Below are 19,916 nucleotides of genomic sequence, written 5' to 3' on the forward strand. Positions count from 1 at the left end.
GGGTACCACATAGAGACATGCCACAACAGTTGTGTGTGGCCACCTGGCATCTGGTAAAACACCTTTTCCTTGGCTAACCATATCAGGAGCTTTATTAGACGGTGCAGTTTTTCCCAACACATTTGTGAACTCACCTGAAACAATTCAGTACTTCCATAACTCCAAAAAAAGCACACATTAAAAAAATTAGCTATAATGTGTACAACCAGGAATATAAAAAAATTGTGCTCTCTACGTATGAGTAATGCATTCTGCTGCCATACATAATAAATTAGAATAAAAAATTTAAAAATTAGCTATATCTATCTATCTACCTATTTATCTCAATGGAAATCTCTAATACGCTAAAAAAACTTTATCAGAAATAAATAATTGAATGGATTAAAAGCCTGGAAATAAACATCAATTCAACTTGAGCTGGCATATCCCAAATTCCAAAAGGAAATGGAAAATTTTGACTTTTTATTACATTGAATACTTCCTTAAAAAAACCATTTCTTTTTCCAAAGCATAATTTCAGAAAAAAATTCTCTGATTTCGTTCTCCAATGCAGCTTCACTGCTTTAAAAAATCTCTTATATAACTTAAGATACCTCTAACCTTAAGGTTATATCCAAAACAAATATTCCACAAAACATAGGAGATAAAGGGGGATAGTGGAACTGACTTGTCTCTGAATTTAGAATAATTAATAAGCCAAAAATAAAGATATTCTGGAAGAAGGGGCTCCATTGCTTGTGTTGCTTAGTTTCGCCACAATTTTCTTTAAATGTACACAGAGCAAAGCTGGACACTGGCTGCCCTTCCCACCATACCCTTCAACCACATGCCCTATTCTATTGCACTTGTATCCTTAGATGGAGAATGACATTTATTTTCCCCAGAATATTGGCCAAGGAAGGGCTGGCTATTACACTGTGTAAAGGCAGAGACAGGAGGAGGAGAAAGGGTTCTTAAAAGCCCAAGATAGTTTCCCAAAACTAAATCAGACATTGAAAGATAGTAAAGCACAAGAGAAAACTCAGAATTTTATTTAATATGACGCAAAGCAAACATTTTCCCTTTCTAGACGTAAGTTTTTAAAGATATCTTTAATGCACAAAAGCTAGGCTTCCCTTTGCCATAGACTTTTAATGCTTTTTGAAAATAACCTGCCACTTTCAATACTCAATTGTAATAACTCAATAGGACTGCCATGGAGGGAAAACAGGGTCCACTAGCAATTCCAAACTTTGAACAGTATTCCAAGTATGGAGAGAATGGTAGTAATATCTGTGCCTTCTCTAAGCACTGAATTCTTCCTAGTCTCCCTGTCCTTTTAGGGCTTAAATTCTATTGTGGCAACAATAATAGCAACTTTATAATTTATGATCAATTACTATCTTCTAGAGCCTTCTACAGAATTAAGTGTTGTACTCAAACCACACTATAGCAATGCTATGCTCACACATGAAGTGTCCTTCATGAGGTTGAGCTCATCAGTGGCCCATCCAACCGGATGGCCCTGGTACAGATTCCCATCTGGAGTTGAGGCTGCTGGGGGTGAGGAAAGAAGACAGGGCAGAGGGCAAGTGTTCTATCTGTTTTCATCACTGCCTTTGAGTCCTAAGTGTAGCTTTCAAGTTTACACTCCTTTATAATTTTGTGAGTGATATAGATTGCTTTTAAATTACTAGGTTATTGTTTCATCTCACCTCCTCTGAAATAGCAAACCTGGACAATCATTGATCCTGGTGTCATTTTACAAAGAAAAAGTTGGATTTCTTTGCTGTGTTTAAGAAATAGACTGTCAACTAATCCCAAATCTAGACCCCCTTAGAATGGCTGCCACTATCTAGGGGCAGCCTTTAATTGGGCCAGAACCTGGAAAAAATACAACTGTTAAGTAACAGAGATGGAAAAAGGCTGCCTTTTAAAATTTGTTGCTGAGGCTCTCTCATGAGCAGCTGATCTTAAACAGTCTGTAGATGAGAGTCAAGGGGACTTAGGGATGCCACACCATGAACAGACAACTTTCAAATATCTATATAATGACCCATGACCCAGATAATCAGTGTCATCTTTGATTTAGAAAAAGTTCAGAGAACTGAACTGAGCTTTTTAAAAATGTGCTTTCTGTGAGTCAAACATCCAAAGTACAAATTCCACCCCCTTTCTGCCCTTCCACCCCAACATATCTCACCTCTAATTGTAGAACTGGAACTGTAGGCTCAAGAATATATCTGTCAATGACAATTTTAGAATTAAGAAAAAAAAAGTGATACATCCTTGAATGCTATGTGCTAGGCAACGTGTGGGACCCTCTAGATGTCAAGATGACTGGGCAAGGCCCCTGCTTTCTTGCTGTTCAAGGTGCGGTTGGCAGGACATAACTGCACACAATTATTACAAAACAAAGTCATCCATGAGACAACAGAGGTCAGTGCAGGGAGCTGAGGGAGGTCTGGGGAAGGGGCAACTGACAGACATCACTTGAGAGAGTGGGCAAGGCAATGAGAGAGCTGTTTCCAGAATGAAGAGATCATAGAGTGACCAACATGTATGAAAAGGCATAAGGATTGAATAAGAAAGAAAAAAAAAGTTTGGTATGTGTGTCCAAGATGGCGGCAGAAGATGGGTCAAATCACACTGACTGGCGATGAACCATAAAGGACTTATACTGTTCTATGAAATGTGGATTTTTTTTCTTCTGTAGACAACAGAAGGGTCAGTAGAAGATTATAAGGCAATGACTTAGAAAGCTTTGCTTATTGTAGGAATACAGGTTGAGTATCCAAGATGTTTGGGATAATAAGTGTTTTGGATTTGAGAATTTTTTTTCAGATTTTGAAATACTTGCATATACATAATGAGAGATTATAGGGAGGGACCCAAGTATACACTACTATAGACATAGCCTGAAGGTAATTTTATGCAGAATTTTCAGTGTACTTGTGCACTGATGGTGACCCATTGCATGGGGTCAGGTTTGGAATTTCTCATTTGTGGTGTCATGTCAGCACACAAAACATTTTCAGATTTTGCAGGATTTTGGAATTTCCAGTTAGGAACGTTCAACCAATATGGTTCTGTAAATCAGAGTCTTAAGAGATAATATTAAAAAATATGGATGTTCCTTAGTCCTGGGGCCTCTCTTTTCCACCTGTTTCACCAATTCCTATGGCTCTACAACTGAACAAATTGAAGTTTTTGAACTCTCCCTTAAGTTCCCAATCCACATTTTCAACCATCTATTTGTTTCTCCCTGTCAATGGCTCCCTGACATTCCCAGACTAACATGTTAGAAGACTTCACTTTTCCTCACCATCTTAAGAAAAGGCCACCAGATCTACCCAGAAGTTCAAGTTAGAATCCTGGGATCATTGGGTTCCTATCACTCCCTCAGTCCCACTTCAACCATGACCCAGTCAATATCACTGAAATATTTCAAATATGTTTCCTTCTTTTCTCCTTCCAGTCTACCATCTTAGTCTAGGAGACTGCTTAATTCTCTAACCCAGGGTTTCTCAATGTGGCATTACTGTCATTTGGGGCTGATGGTTCTTTGTGATGAGGGGCTGCCTTAGACACTGCAGGATGGGTCACAGCAACCCTGATCTGCACCTACCAGATGCCAGCAATACTCCCTCTCTCCCCATTTGTGACAGCATTGTCTGGTGTTGCCAGGGAGACAAAGCAGGCCCCAGTTGACAATCACTGTTCTTACCTAATTTTCCCACTCTTCCTCACTCAGGATCCTCCACACTCTGGCCTCTCCTTGGTTCTCTGAATTCACTCAGCTCCTTTCTGTTTCCAAGGAGTCTCTTTCCTCCGTTCTTCTCTTGGCTGCCTCATCATACCTGTGATCCCAGCCCCCAATTCATCTCAATAGAGGGGCTCCCTGAATAGCTTACCTACAAGGATCTACCTTCTTTATTATCATCACAATGCTTGGTGATTATTAAGGTGGTCATTATTAGCCAGTCATGGTGATACACACTTGTACTCCCAGCTACTTGGGAGGCTGAGGCAGGAAGTTCATAAATTTGAGGCCAGCCTGGGCAACTAGTTAGAACCTGTCCCAATAATAACACAAAAATGAGACTGGGGATATAGCTCAGTTGTACAGCACTTGCCTAATATGTGCGAGGTCCTAGGTTTAGTCTGCAGTGCTGAGGGGAAAAGTAAAGAAGCTAAGAAAAAACAATTTGGTAATTATTTGATTAAGCTAACTTTTTTGGTCTGTCTTTACCATGTAAATGAAAACATTATTAAGGTAGGGACTCCATCTGTCTTGATGAAATTAGATTTTTTTTTTTTTTACTGTTTTACCTCTGAGGCCTAGCACAGCGCCAATCTAAAGAACTGCATGGACATAAATGTGTCTTATATTCCAGATGCTAACCACACTCATAACAAATGTTAAGGACATAATATGAAAACTTAGAAGAATCAGAATGGTTCCTGGACAACCTACATTTCAGCTTCCTGATTCATAATGTAGAAAGAGGCACATCCTGGAGGGGTAAAAATCGCAGATATGAGTGACAGCATCTCATTATCTCCACTGGGAGAAGACCCCAAGAGCAGCTTAAATGTTTCCTTGTGATAGAACCCAAATTGTGCCTTGGGGAACCTGGGGGTACACACATGCTGAACTTGGGCAAAAAAGTCAGGAGGACTGATAATCTTTTTTTTTTTTTTTTTCCCCAAACCAGGACTGAACCCAGGGTCGCTTAACCATTGAGCCACATCCCCAACCTGGCTCTGAACTTGCAATCCTCCTACTTCAGCCTCCGGAGCTGCTGGGATTGCAGGTGTGCACCACCACACCCAGTGAGAATCTTAACTTTACAGCCACATTGAGACCGAGACCACCTTCTTTTCCTTTTCTCCTTTACCATGTTGTATGTTTCAAGGATAATGGCTTCCATGCAGAGAACTGAGATGCCCCTAAGAAATCTCAAAAAATAGAAGTGACCAACAGAATCAAAACCCAGTGAACTCACCAGAAAATGCAGGTATGCTGTTTGGGAGAAAAGGATTCCCATAGGGAAAATACATTTTAAAATAGCCACTCTCCTATCCAATGCTTTGTTTATCAGAAAAAAAGCTGCTACCGAACAGATGATCAGTGAGTCATTGCCCAAGTGACTATCTGTGGAACTTTAGGCCAGTTATGCTTTAAAATGTGTTCTAATTTGACCATTCAAAATGTGTCACACCCTGCCAAGTAGATCTCATCCCTTACTGTCAATTTTGAGGTCTACACTCAAGAAAAGATTTTACAATTATTACTTTATTTCCAGTGTCCCACATAGTATTCCCCAATTTTTCCCTTTGTATTGTCTAGAAAATGGTATTTTTCAGGCTATAGTTCAGATTCTGTATACAGAGGTGAGACGTACTTTTGATGAGGAAAATTGGATTTTGAACCATTGATTTGTGAAAAACATGTTTTAAAGTTGTTCAATTTTGTTAATTTATTTTTCCCAATATAAAAATGGCTGGATTTATTTGTACCACTGGCCTTTACTATTACAGCAGAGAATTGAGAATGAACATTTTGATGTCATGGGAACAGTGCTCTCTGGACACCACAGTGTTCAGACCATAGTGCAGTAAGGAGGCTTTGACAGCCTGGAGAGAGTTACTGTTCCAGCTGGGTTACTATTCCAGCTGTATTCTGTCACTTACTTGCTCTGTGCCCTGGAGCAGATTACTTAACCTCTCTGTATCTGTTTTCTCATCTACAAAGTAGGAATAATTATATAGTTGTCCTTTGGTATCCATGAGGAATTGATTCTAGGACCCTCATGGATACTAAAATCTGTAGATGCTCAAGTCTCTTATATAAAAAGGCAAGGTATTTGTATATAACCTATACATATCCTCCCATAACTCTAATCATCTCTAAAATACTTATAATATATGATGCCATATAAATCTTTGTAAATAGTTGCTATACTGTATTGTTTAGGGAATAATGAAAAGGGAAAAAGTCTGTACATGTTCAGAACAGGTGCAGTTTTTTCCAAAATATTTTCAATTCATGATTGGTTGAATCCATGGATTCAGAACCACAGACACAGACAGCCAAGTACATCACCTCATTGGGTGCTTATAAAGAGTAAGTGAATCAATAATTCTAAAGTACTTAGAATGGTAGCTGGCATACAGTAAACACTGAATAAATGTTAGCTCTTATTATTAGCATAGCTTTTGAAATTGCTTCTGATTGATAGTAATTATGTTTAAATTCACTGAATAAATAGGATTTGGGCTAGATTAAACTCAGTGGAATTTCATACGCAAGATTATTCCAGCAGCCAATGATTCTAACTCCATACAAAAGCAAATATCCTGAATAAGCACATGGTAAATATCCTGTGGAGAATGCCTCAATTCTGAATTGCTATGTTCTTATGTGACTCAAGATCGCCACCTTAAAAAGTCTCTGTTAAAAGTCCAGGCAAGGGGGGCTCAGTGGCAGAGCACTTGCCTAGCACGTGTGAGGCTCTGGGTTCGAGTCTCAGAACCACGTATCAATAAATAAAATAAAGTTCCAATGAAAACTAAAAAATATATTTAAAAAAGTCCAGGCAAGGGCTGGGGATGTGGCTCAAGCGGTAGCGCGCTCGCCTGGCATGCATGCGGCCCGGGTTCGGTCCTCAGCACCACATACAAACGAAGATGTTGTGTCCGCCGAGAACTAAGAAAAAATAAATAAATATTAAAATTCTCTCTCTCTCTGTGTCCCCCTCTCTCTCTCACTCTCTCTAAAAAAAAAAAAAAAAAAAAAAAAGTCCAGGCAAGGGATGGGGCAGGTCAGAATAGAGATGTATAAGACAAAGGTCCTGGTGACAAGGAGCCTGCTGGTCAGATCAGAACCCTGCTGGCCAAGCTGTTCAGGCAGGCGTGCAGATTACCTGCTTATGTTCAGCCCTTTCACTGAAAAACAAAAGCAACCTTGTGCCCTGAGAGCAGGAATGACAGCTCAGATGGCCCCAAAAGCTGCAGGAACACTGAATATTCCAGCCTGTGAGCCTGTCACTCATACCAAGCTCAACCACGTCCTGGTTGCTGTTGCTCCTGAAGGAAGCCACATAACAGACTTTAAGTTTAGGATATTATCTTCTATACTTAGTGTTTTAGGGCCCCTAATATGACAGTTATTGGAATTGGGACTATAAAATGCAGTGTTTGTTGATCAGAAGGCAAAAGCACAAACAAAATCTCCGTGGTTCACCACAGAGACGCCCTCTCTAATGTGAATGCGGAAAGAGGTCACTTAACAATGAACCATTCAGATAAACAGACGGTTGGCTCCCTCAGTGGTTTCCATCCTGAACTGCTAAACTGTTTTTGCTGAAAGATATGTAACACCTCGCTTAAAAGTAATAAAGGTATATTTGAAATCATACCCTTGAGGACTTGGAAGACAGGCACACAGGTGACACGATGCAGACAAGTAGAGTTGTTTGGAGGAGGGTAATGCATAGAATTATACATGCTTCAGAATCTATTGGGGTTATCTAATAACTCCCCATCTCTAAACAACCAAGCTCACCTCCTTGCTGCTCAGTTTTTAAAACCCAACAGCAGCCCGCTATTAGTCATACATCTTTGTTCCTTATTTCAGAAACCACTGCTACTAGAAAGGACACAGTGTCTTGTTCCAGCACACCCCATGCCATGCCCAGATCTAACAGCAGCCAGCATGAGGATGCTAAGTGACCACACCCCACATCCAGCCCTGGGGGAACAGTCACCCTGCTGCCTTGCTCTGTTCCCACAGACTAATCTGGAAATCAGAGGTGGTGGGACCTCGCTCACACTAACAAAAACAGTGACTTCACTTATTAATATTCTTTGCTCAGTGTGTGTTCACATCTATTAAACTGTTTGATCCTCACAGCACTATATGCCATTCAGAGTAGGAATTAATTACATTTTATCAATGAGGAAAACTAAGATACAAATCAATTAGAAAAAGGGCTCAGGATTAGAAACTAGTATCTGGCAGAGCTGGACTCATATCCGACCCTCCTCTTAAAAGGCTAGTTTGGTTTAGGGCAAAGGTTTTTCAGCCTTGGTACTAGCAATATCTAGGTGATTCTTTGGGAGATCTTTCCTGTGCACTCTAAGATGCAGAATCCCTGGTCTCCACCTCCTAGAAGCCAACAGCACGAGCTTCCAACATCCAAAAATGTCTCTAGACCTTGCTAAATCTTCCCTGGTGGGCAAATAGCTGGTTGGGAACCACTGGGCTAGGGGGCTGAGGACTAAGGTAAGCTAGGTGTCACATGTGAAAGGACCACTTTCCTAGGGACCAGTGTAGCTGCTGTTCAGGGCAAACATAAAGACGCCTCTGTTAAGCTGCAGAGTGTGGTTCCCTCGGGGCACAGCACAGGTCTGCTTGTTTTAGGGAAGTGGTGGCTTTCTAGAATTGAAGGAAAGGAAGAGTGGTCGGGGCATGGGACACATGCCAGCTCACTTCCCCTCCAAAATTTTGACATGTTGTTTATTTGGTTTTTAAATAGGCAATACATTCACATGCTTCAAAATTAAATATGCATAAACAGGTACATACAGAGATCTTTCCCCAATTCAAGAGCCCTACCACAGAGTTCTTCCTAGAAGCAGCTATTATTAAGCTGTCTTATGTGTCTTCCCTGAGAGGTTTTTATAAAAGAACTTGTATTTAAACAAATGCTTCTTCTTAGATCACAGTGTCTCTGGCCCACAACTTTAAACATTACTCATGTTTAAAAAGTCATAAAAGACATCTTTCCTTAGAATGTGGCGAGGGCCAGACATTATTCCCTCCACCCCATTGCTGCCTGTCTCTGCTGATGAGGAAAAACGAGCTGAGACGTGGGATGAAATGGCAGCTAAGGTCTGAAAACATAAAACAAGAAGAGAAACTTGGCTGGGGCACCGGAGGCCAAGGGCTGCTACCTGAGTGTGTCCTGGTCCTATTAGACATGGAGGAAGTTGGTTAAAGAGACCTGGCATCTCCCTGGTCAGTGTTGGAGACAAAGGCAGGGGAACTCTGTCCCCACTGCCCTCGGAAGTCACCAGAACCAGAATCTCCCAGCGGAGGCCTGTGTTGAACAAGTACCAGGAAGGAGCGCGAAGCAAAGGAGGTAGAGGCCTAGTTGCAGAGGAGAGAGAGGAGGAAAGGCAAAGGGTGGTAATAAACACACCCCATGCTAGTCCATGTCCAGGTAGCTGGGAAATGCTAACTGTTCTACAGGAGAGATCACAAAATCAGGACATCCCATGGCTGGAGGTTGTATCATATTCCTGAAGACTGCTAGGTGACCTGACATTTGTCATTGAATTGCCACGCTATCTGTTGTTTTTGGAAGGGTTAGGATTGGGCTGGGCAATTTGTTTGACATTTAAAATAGAGAATACTTGGATAGCTGGTTTCAGTCAGTATTTCACCTAGTTAATACTACCCTTAATGTGACCTCCTGCCCTGTTCCCTGCTTCCTTCTAAATCTCTTGCTCCTTGTTATATAAAAAAAAAAACAAAACCAAAATTTTATTCTTTCCCAAAATTTTTTAGTTCCATCAATGGCAGGAATGTTCTGGTAGTCACTCTGATTGGAAAATTTCAGGTCAGTCTTCACTGTGATTTTTTTAAAAAAATATTTCCTTTTTTTTGGTACCAGGAATTGAACCAAGGGACTCTCAACAACTGAGCCACATCTTCAGCTCTTTTTATTTTTTTAAATTTTGAGACAGGGTCTTGCTAAGTTGCTCAGGGCCTCACTAAGTTGCCAAATCTGGCTTTGAACTTGTGATCCTCCTGCCTCAGTCTCCAGAACTGCTGAGATTACAGGTATGCACCACCATACCCAGCTTTCCTCTTTTTGTACCCAAATTTATACCCAACTGTGTTGTTCAACTAACAGAAAAGCTTCCCGTGTCACTGTCTCCTGGCTGCATAGAACTTGCACACTGTGACTAGATTTGTATAGTCATTGCATTATTTCACTATCCTCCACAACGATGTCATAGAACAAATAACATATGCTGTCTGGCATGGTAGCCATCAGTCACATGTATTATTTAAGCTTAAATTTTCCAAAATCAAGATTAAAAAAATTCAGGTGCTTGGACACCTTGGCATGTTTCAAAACCCAACAGCCTCAGGTACTACTGAAAATTCTACTGGACAACACTGGCCTAGAACATATTAGTCATATAATGTGGATTGAAGCCCTCCAATCCCTAAGACTAGGTATCACTCAGACCCAGTCTATATTTCCCAAATTACCTGCTATTTTCCCCAAACACTGACACCTGACTTTGTTCAGTCTGGTCTCTCCCCCTCTTCCAAAAAACCACACTCAACCCGATTCTGTGCCTGTGCTCATAAAATTCTCTATCATGAAGACAAATAAGTAAGTAAAACAGAAAATACGGTCAACTAAAAGAGTTGGAGTTTTGTCATGACAAAAGACAATGAGACATTATAAAATTGTGTCCCAGCAAAATGCTCTGCTAACAAGCCTGGGAAAAGCCCCAGAACACTGTTGTGAGTTTGGAGCTCATCAGGATTTGCAAGCTGATTAAATAAAATGCTATTTATCCTGGCACTAATACTGATTTGGTTCATTAATTTTTTTTTCACATGGGATCACATTTTTTCCTCTCAAATAAATTCTAAGGTCATGTGAAGCAGAGACAAGTTCTAACAGGTATTTCTTTTGCATCCTTTTCTTTTCTTCCTCACTTTTTCATACCAACAGTGGGTCAGAGGTTGTAAAACACTGCAGCTTATGGGCCTGATAGGACATGTTGTTTTGCTGAGAGTATATTTTTTAAAAAATTGGGAATAGTTGATGATTTAAAAAATTTCACATCAAAATGCTTATTTCTGGTTTTCTGAGAAATCAGACCACATGGTAGTCCTGGGCAAGCACTCATGCGTTGCTCTATTAGCTGGAGCAGAATGCTACCCCTCCCCTTATAAAGGCCTATATTCTCCTGATGGTCCCCCTGTTATTTCACTCCTTTATTACCTGTGTGGTGGCTCTAGGCTTTTGCATTTACAACTCTTGCAGAAGACACTCAGTGAATTACCTGAGAATCGAAATACTAGACTCTGTAAATATAGCGAGGCAGCTCTTAATGCCTGTCTTAATGGGCAGCTTGTTTGTTTTAGGCAGCTAAAACCAAACTTATTTTAGCCTTTAGCTGATGACATTAACCTTATGTTTAACACTTCCTCCTGGGCTTGCCAAGGACTGATAATGGATTAGGGAAATGGTCAACTGGAGTTTGGAAAAAAAGCAGGCAGCCTAAACAATCATGTGCAAATAATCAAGAGAGGGAGAGTATAGAATTGTTCCTTGAAACTGAGTGTTCCCTAAAAACATGTGGAAATCATAACACTCATGATACTGAGTGTTGCTTATTGCTGCTCAGTAAATCTTCGGTATTATTCAGAAAGCCTAAGCCAGGTGGTTAACACAGACTCATACTGAGTTTTTCTCTTTTAATCATCTCATTAGACACCGCTGACTACAGTTGTTTACAAGTCTTGTTTCCCTCAATCTACTCATGTTTCTTATTGACTCCTTTCCTCTCTTTCTTGTTTGTAGCACAGTAGATGTGGGCTCCTTAACTTGGGCTACCTGAATTGGCTTAAGTCACAGCAAAGACACAATGGCTCATCAGAGCTATAGGACTAGGAAAGAAATTTTAAGTTATTTGTAAAGATCATAACTAACGAAGTTCATGGTGGCCTTGATGATACTCATCTAGTCTGTGACCTGTCATTTCCAGTTTCTTTGTCATTTTTCCCTCATGTAAAAAAATAGGAAAGCCCAGTGTGGTGGTGCATACCTGTAATCCCAGTGGCTCAGAAGGCTGAGGCAGGAGGATTGCAAGTTCAAAGCCAGCCTCAGCAAAATTGAGATGCTAAGCAACTAAGTGAGACCCTGTCTCTAAATAAAATACAAAATAGGATTGGGGATGTGCCTCAGTGATTGAATGCCCCTGAATTCAATCCCTGGTATCCCCCAAAATTAGGGATAATATTTTCTTATCTCCTGCCTTATAACCACCCTCCTATTCTCAAATGCATTCAAAGCTCACACTCAGGCATTATTCAGGCATTTCTGTCTTCTAGCTTCAAGTTCTTTCATCTGGGAAATGGTTTATGGGGTCCAGAGAGAGACATGTTTGCAATAGTGAATGTGCCTCATATTATCACCTCTCCTAACTCTTTCATTAACACCTTCTCCAGTTTGAAGATATACTGCTTAATGGAGAAGAATTAAGTTGAAAAATTCAGCTAAGCTTTTATCTGTTGGCAAAGCAACACTCTTTGTAAGTGACCCTTTCTTCCTGCTGGGCAAATCAACACTATATTATTGAGGGTTAAGGTTCTAGGGGATGTGCTGGTTTTTGTATTCCAGCGTTTTCCTTAGAGGAGCAGCATACCTTACCATCCATAGCTTACATGCCTTTTAAAATCAGAGATCATCAAAAAGATCTCTGTAGTTGTTGGTATTTTGTTTTGTGTGTGGAGTTAGGTTTTTTTTCATTGTTGTTCCCCTTTCAACTTTCCTTTTCTTCTTTTATCTACTGAAATTACTTGTTATCACAGGGTCTGATTTTTAGTTTTTATAACTTTCCCAACACTGCTGAGCTAAATATTCCATTAGAGACATTAAAGGTAGAATCCGACCTAGAATATTACTTACAACCTGCTTCACTAAATTCTTGGGCCACTAACTTCAGGTTATCATGATCATATTCTTTGCATTATGTTTGCATCAGGAAGGAGCTCCTGTGGGTCAGGATTCAGTCAACAGTCTGCACTGCGCAATGCTGATCCAGAATTCTGCCTGACACTGACCTGAAGTAATGTCAGGCTTAGAGACGGTGAAAGTGTAACCATCTCTATGTTGGTCTCATGACTGACTGAGTTTACGTGGAGTCTTAGACAAATAAGGGCATTTGTTTTTACTACCAGTATCTAAAAATAAACAATAATAGTGTATTGTAACCTTTGGCCAGATGCACAAATTTTATAAGATAATACAGAGTGCCATTTCTGAGCTCTTGAGTCTCCACCCTGCTTTTCCCTAATTGCATCATCATTCTGGATGATAACCTTATAGGTTTAAACTTATAGGTTTGGATGAATAGAAAAACTCAGGAAAAAGGACATATTATTCCCCATAAAAACTAAACAGGAAATGTATCATGTTAGTTTGATCATCTGAATATGTGGTCAGATTAAATGATTCAAGCACTTACTGATAAAATGTCTCATCAATGATCCATCAAAGAGTAACAGGTAAAAGGGAAAATTAAAAAATTAAAATATAATAAAACCTCAATACACAAACCTCCTATTCCCAAGAGGGCAGGAGGGAAAGAATTTTTAAAAGCTGTATAGTCTATTTATAATCAGGAATAAGCAGTGCCTGGGGATACATTTTACCCAGAAATGTCTCTGAACATTAACTTACTTCCTAGGAACCAAGGATTTATCAAATTCAAATAGTAGTAAGATAAGATACATTGGGAAGTCTGGAAAATTAAGATTTCTGTGAAATGAGCTAAAGACATGAAATCTGAGAGGCTCAGAAAAAGTGTGTGTGTGTGTGTGTGTGTGTGTGTGTGTGTGTGTGTGTGTGTGTGTAGTGTAGAATTTCACACTTCAGCTTTGTTTAAAATCCAAAGGTAGAAAATGTTTAAAGTTCTGGTAGAAAGCAACGAGTCCTTAAAGAAATCATATACTAGATGCTGAACATTGTGTGCCCTTAAAAGCCACCTTAGGAATAATAACTACCTTCCCTCATAGTCTATCACGGTAAGTGTGATGGGCAGAAAATGGCTCCCAAAGATTTCCTCGACCTAACGCTTGGGGACATGTATGTCACATTGTATGGCAAAGAGGAGTTGAAGCTACAGATAAAATTAAGGTTGCTGTTTAGCTGACTTTCTAATAAAGAAATCACCCTGGACTTGAAAGCAGGAGGGCTTCATGTAATCACACAGGTTCTTTAAAGTGGCGAGTGACATAGCAGGAAAAAATGCCCAGCAGCCACTGCTGGATCGGAGATGGACAGGAGACATGGTATGGGGAATGCAGGCAGCCTCTAGAAGCTGGAAAGAACAAGGAAATGGTGCTCCCCTAGATCTCCCAGGAAGGATGCAGCTCTGCAGACATCAAGGCAGATTTCTGACCTTCATAACTATAATGATTTGTGTTATTCAAACGCCAAGTTTGTGGTAGAGCAGCAACAGGAAGCTAAAACAGTAACTTAAAACTGCTTTAAAGGAAGAAAAGGCCTCTGACAATATTAACATGCCAAACAGTAGACCAGGGCTCCACTTCAGGAGTTGAAGAAAGAACAAAAGACGCTTACCTTCTTATAGGTTTTTTCTTCATTTTGTTTTCCAGGAGCTGCATCTCCATTTTCAGCAGCTGACGACATCTACAAGGGAAAAATATTCTCATTTGAATTTAAACTCTATTCTGATATACAACATTTTAATAACATTGCTAACTAAGGGAGGCATTTTTAACTTTGCTTTTGTTATCATTATTGTTGTTGTTTCTAAGAAGACATTCTCAGAATGCTAAAAAAAAAACCCACAAATCTTTGTTTCCTAACTTTTTGTGAAATCAACCTTTACTTTTCAATCATTTTGGTAGTATACTTAACTCTGTAAGCTCTGAGAAAGAGGCGATGGAAGGCCAAGTATACATGATGAGCATAAGTTTCTTTCTATGAAGCCATAAAATTTTTTTCTTCTTCTGGTTATAAATGCTCACTATAAAAATATCTGGAAAGTACCAAAAACTATGAATCAGAGAAAAAAATCATTTTTAATTCTACTTCCCATAAGCGACTCCATTATTCACAATTTAGCATATTTGTTTCCACTTTTTGCTCTAGGCATTTTTATATGAAAAATATTACAATACTGCCTTACTCAGTATTGTCACTGAATATTAATGTACCCTAAAAAGTATTTTCCCATTTCATGATAAAAATTTCATTGTAAGGACAATAATGTTTTCTACTTTCGAGGTATACCACTGTCTGAAAACTGTTGCGTGTCAATACTTAGGTTAATAATGCTAATATTGGAGGACAGTTGAGGTGATTCAAGGATTTTACTTCTAAAAATAACACATAATTATTTTGTACTTACACCTTCAATGTGTTCTTGGACAAGAGTCCTGGAATTATTAAATCATACCAAGGTATTAAAAAGTTCAAGCTCTTAAAATATAGTTCTAAATTTCTTTCCAAGAAGACTACATCCATTTATACCACAACAGAACTTGCTTCATGACACACTTAGCAACGATTACTATTTTTTCGTATCTTTGCTAATCTGACAGTAAAGCAAGGCCTCTCCTAATTAATTGAACAATTACTTAATCTATCAGTACTGGGGATTGAACCCAGGAATGCTCTACCACTGACCTATATCCCCAACTCTTTTTATTTTTTTATTTTAAGACTGAGTCTCACAAGTTGCCCAGACTGGCCTCAAATTTGCAATTCCCCTGTCTCTGTCTCATAGCTGGATTACAGGTGTGTGCCTCAGCACCAGGTCATCTCTCCTGATTTTGATTTCCGTCTTTGAAAATTACTAGTGAAGGTTAACATTGTTTTTCACAACATTTTAGCTCTTCATGTTTCTTTTGAATTTTCCATTGTTTTGCTCATCTATTTGAGTCTTAGTATTTCAGATATTGATATTTATCTGTAATGGTTATTAATATTAATGATTTCCTTATTGATTTCTATGTTTTGAGGCTACTAATCTATTATCAAATGCATTATTAATATTTTTCTGTGTTGCTGAATATTTTTTCATTTGTTTTATAATTAGGATACAGAGAAGCTTTACAGTTTTATGCACTTAGCTATTGGTTATCTGATTTTTCCCCCCAATGCTTTTAGATAGAACACTTTTTCTTACAGAGAAATATAGATGTTCAAATGCATTTCTCTTACTTCTTATTAAAACTTTCACTTCAAATTAATCTGAATTTTTAAATTCAGTTACTTCTCTGATAAATAAGGTAACTGCACAGAGTCACGATATTTGAGGGTCTTATATTAAGTTCCATGAAGAGCATTTCATACAGTATGGAGGGATAGATAAAACTAAAGACTTTCTTAGAAATCTCTAAAGCATTCTTCAAATCTGAGACTTTTAATAAATGCCATATTTGCTAAACAGAATAATTCAACAGTCAATTTTCTGCACTCAATGATTGAGTTTGCCTGGGCCGCCAATAACTTGTATGGCCAAAGCCATGGAGGAATGTGAAAGCATGGGCCACAGCAAGCACACCTTACCAAGTTTATTACTACCCAGCAATCAAACCACCCTGCTATCCTTTTAATTTTTATGATCTATTTATTCAATCTGTCCATATTAGAATAGGGAGTTTCAAGGACAGGTGTTTCACAAATGACTGCTTTCCACTGTATCTGTTTAATTTGCTTAAAGAACAATTGAGTTTTCTAGTCTCCCTGGGATAATATTTTAGTGAGTTCTGAATGAAATACTAGGAAAATTAAAGTGCCTGAAAGGCTTTAAAATATCAGGCTGAGTATAAAAACAAACCTTCAGCTGCTCAATAGAGCCAGGAGAATAAAGACCTTCCTGAAGAATGCCACTCCAGTAATTGCACATCTAAGACTTTGCAGCTTTTAAAATGCAAGCACTCCAAGAATGACTCTGAAGGGTGCTTGAAAAAGCCACCTCAATGAAAAATTGACCAACTGGCATGAATGAAGGATGGATGATGAGATGGTCTTAAAGTATTTTTTTATTATTTTGTAAATCACCCCTGACTTGACAGTAGGGGAGAGGAGGAGAGAAATGGGTAAACTTCAGTCTTAAAAAATCAATTCCTTTTAAGGTGCACAAAACAGATAATAATGATAACGGAGGGCCCTGAACTACCACCTGAATTCAAAGGGTTTTTGTTTTGTTTTATTTTATCCTTCTACAGAGTGATGTTTATCAAAGCTCACACAGACCTAATAACCAGAGACACCTGGGTTGGAGAGGCAAATGAGATGCTTGGGAATGAGCTAATAAAGTGCAATGAACTGTTGAAATGGTGAGAGCGGTGATTACTATTTGTTCCTAATCTTGTTATATTTCCACACCACTTAGAATACTTCATTTGCAATTATGGAAGTGAAGGTAAGTATAGATAAAAGACATTGTTTTAAAAAACATTATAATCATTTATATTTTTCATATACACATAAAAGGAAGGAGGAAAGACATTCTCAGAAGTACTGATTATCTACAGATGGTAGAATTATAAATGCTTTAGGGTTTTTGTTTTTATATTTTTCTATGTTTTCCAAGTACTCTGCAGTAAGTGCTACTTCCTCTAAAAATAAGGAAAATGCTAATGTTATTAAAAATTTAATCACATGCAATAATTAATGGCAGAGACCATATCTGGGTTTTGTCCCTTCAGGTAGACCAACACCCACAAATTTTCTGGCTTCTGTTTGCTTAATGTTTGTTTTGAATTTGATACTGTCAAAATTAAAGGTCATGAATGAGATTCATGCATTAGAATATTTATTTATAAGTAAGTATACAGTAAAAAGATATGCAAATATACTGCATAGTCAGAATTCATTAAAAACACAAACTATAGTTTCTTACCTTTATAAATGAAATGGCAAGTCATCTGTAGTTGGTAGTGATGGGTGGCCTATTCATGTTGCAACTTTTTTCTTTCCCAGGTTCCTGTTAAAATAAAAATCACTGGTCAATATTTATTCATACCCCTATTTTTTTTCCCAGGGATACATACACACAAAATTTAAAAGGAAGGAATATGAAGGAAAAATAAAGAGGCAATAAGATGATACCATCAATAGGGGTTATGCATAGGACATAAGCCATGTAATCCAATATGGCATTGAAGAAATGGAAGTCTTCAATTTGTCTCAAATCCCTAATTGCCACAGCAAAGGAAGACATGATCAGTTCCCAGATGCCCATTGTCCAAGAGAGAAAAGCAAGCCAGTGCCTAAAACAAACCACAGGTGTTGGAGGATTGAGCCTGGAGTGAAAATTTCTATTGTGGGTTTTCATAGAGGGGACTTCATTTGACATGTGGACAATTTTTCATTTCCCTCTGATATATCAACTGTGATTTTTGTTAGAGTTGCTCAGATGACACAACTTTAAACCACAATTCAACAATCCTCTTTGGCTATAATTATGTTTTACACAGAAGAGATACTTGCTCATTGTAATCAACTTTTAAAATGCACAGAAATATAAAGTAAAAATGAATCAGGTCCCATATTTTCTCCCTCTAGAAAATAACCAATGTTAGCTTTTTGCTGTACAGACTTTCAAAATGTCCCCTATGTTTGTTTATACACACACACATATGGACACACAATTTCTTCAACAAATTTTCTGTTCCTACAAATCTATTTTAGATATATTTTTCCAAATCTACACATCTACTCATTTAAAAGTAACTGCAAAATATTTCACAAGATGCATATATCATCATTTAATCATTCTCTTTTGGTTGAACTTCAGATTGTTTCCAGGATTGGCTACCATAACAAGAGCAGGAATAAACAGCCTTACTCAAACATCTTTAATGTTTGAGTACTTTTATTTCTGTGGGAAAGAATCTTAGGAGTACAATTATGATAAGCACATTAACTATTTGCATGACTATTGCCACATTTCTTTCTCTTAAAACATCCAAGCAATCAATCCAACAGTGCATAACAAGTGCCTGCTTATTGACATACTTAACAGTGCTGGATGTTCACCATTTTTAAGTGTTTGCCAACCTTATGGACAGATCATGGCATTTCAGTTGTTATAATGCAAGTTTTCTCACTACTAACGAGGGTTGATTTTTTGGTGATTTAAAATTTTTATTTCATGTTCTGTGCCTATTGTTATACTGAGCTGTTTATCTTTTTTTCCTCAACAATTTATAGGATTCCTTAGTACATTAATCATTAACTATTCTTTTTTTTTTCTTTTTTTCTTTTCTTTTTTTTTTTTTTTTGGTGATGCTGGGGATTTAACTCAGGACTTCATGCATGCTAGGCAAGCACTCTAACACTGAGCTAAATCCCCAGACCCTAACCATTAACTTTTGTCACATGGGTTGCAACCTATTGTTCTTCATTTGGCTTTGTTTTTAGTACCTTTTCATGCAGACATTTTAAAATTTTACAAAACCAAATCTGCCAATTTTCCATTGTAGGATACAGCACAGAGTTCAGAGATGTTAATCATCATACAGAGATGTTATACATCCATTCTCCCATATTTTCTTCTAACACCTGTATTCATTTTTAATATTAGATCTTCACTTTAAATGAAATTAAGTCCACATGCAATCATTCCCTGATAGAAAGTTAATTGCCCCAATATGATTTATTTTTTAATATACCTTTTCCTTATTGGAAAGACATTCACTTTAAGCATACATTCAGTTTTCCTCTGTATCTCTATTTATGAACTCTACTCTGTTCCAAAGACTTACTTGTGGATTACTGAGCTAATACACGCTTTTAAAAGCAGGAACATGACAGTATGTTTTGATATCTGCTGGTGCAAGTTTCCCATACTATTGTTCTTTCATGTTTGGCAATTTCCTTGTAGTTATGTATTTATTCAGACTTTAAAATCATAATTCATTATCTGGGTGTGGTGGTGTATGCTTATAATCCCAGCAGCTTAGGAGCAGAGGCAGGAGGATCACAAGTTCAAAGCCAGCCTTGGCAATTTAGTGTGGCCCTATGAAACTTAGCAAGATCCTGTCTCAAAACATAAAAAAGCACTGGGCATGTAGCTCAGTGGTTAAGTGCCCCTGGATCAATCTGTGGTATCTCCCACGCCGGAATTTATTTATT

General features: G+C 38.3%; 1 protein-coding gene across 4 annotated transcripts in view; it reads right to left on the reverse strand.

Moving 5' to 3' along the window:
* Positions 1–19,916, reverse strand: part of Pip5k1b (phosphatidylinositol-4-phosphate 5-kinase type 1 beta) — a 276,928-nt gene that overhangs the window by 148,136 nt on the left and 108,876 nt on the right. For all 4 annotated transcript variants that reach the window (XM_078047564.1, XM_078047562.1, XM_078047561.1 and 1 more), the window contains 2 exons: positions 17,680–17,763; positions 14,385–14,453 (listed from right to left, as the gene is read on the reverse strand). In XM_078047564.1, the coding sequence (XP_077903690.1) occupies positions 14,385–14,453 (69 nt within the window). In that variant the 5' untranslated portion in view covers positions 17,680–17,763. The remainder of the gene's footprint in view (positions 1–14,384; positions 14,454–17,679; positions 17,764–19,916) is intronic.

This window comes from Ictidomys tridecemlineatus, chromosome 4 (assembly GCF_052094955.1).
Source record: "Ictidomys tridecemlineatus isolate mIctTri1 chromosome 4, mIctTri1.hap1, whole genome shotgun sequence".
Taxonomy (NCBI): Eukaryota; Metazoa; Chordata; class Mammalia; order Rodentia; family Sciuridae; genus Ictidomys; species Ictidomys tridecemlineatus.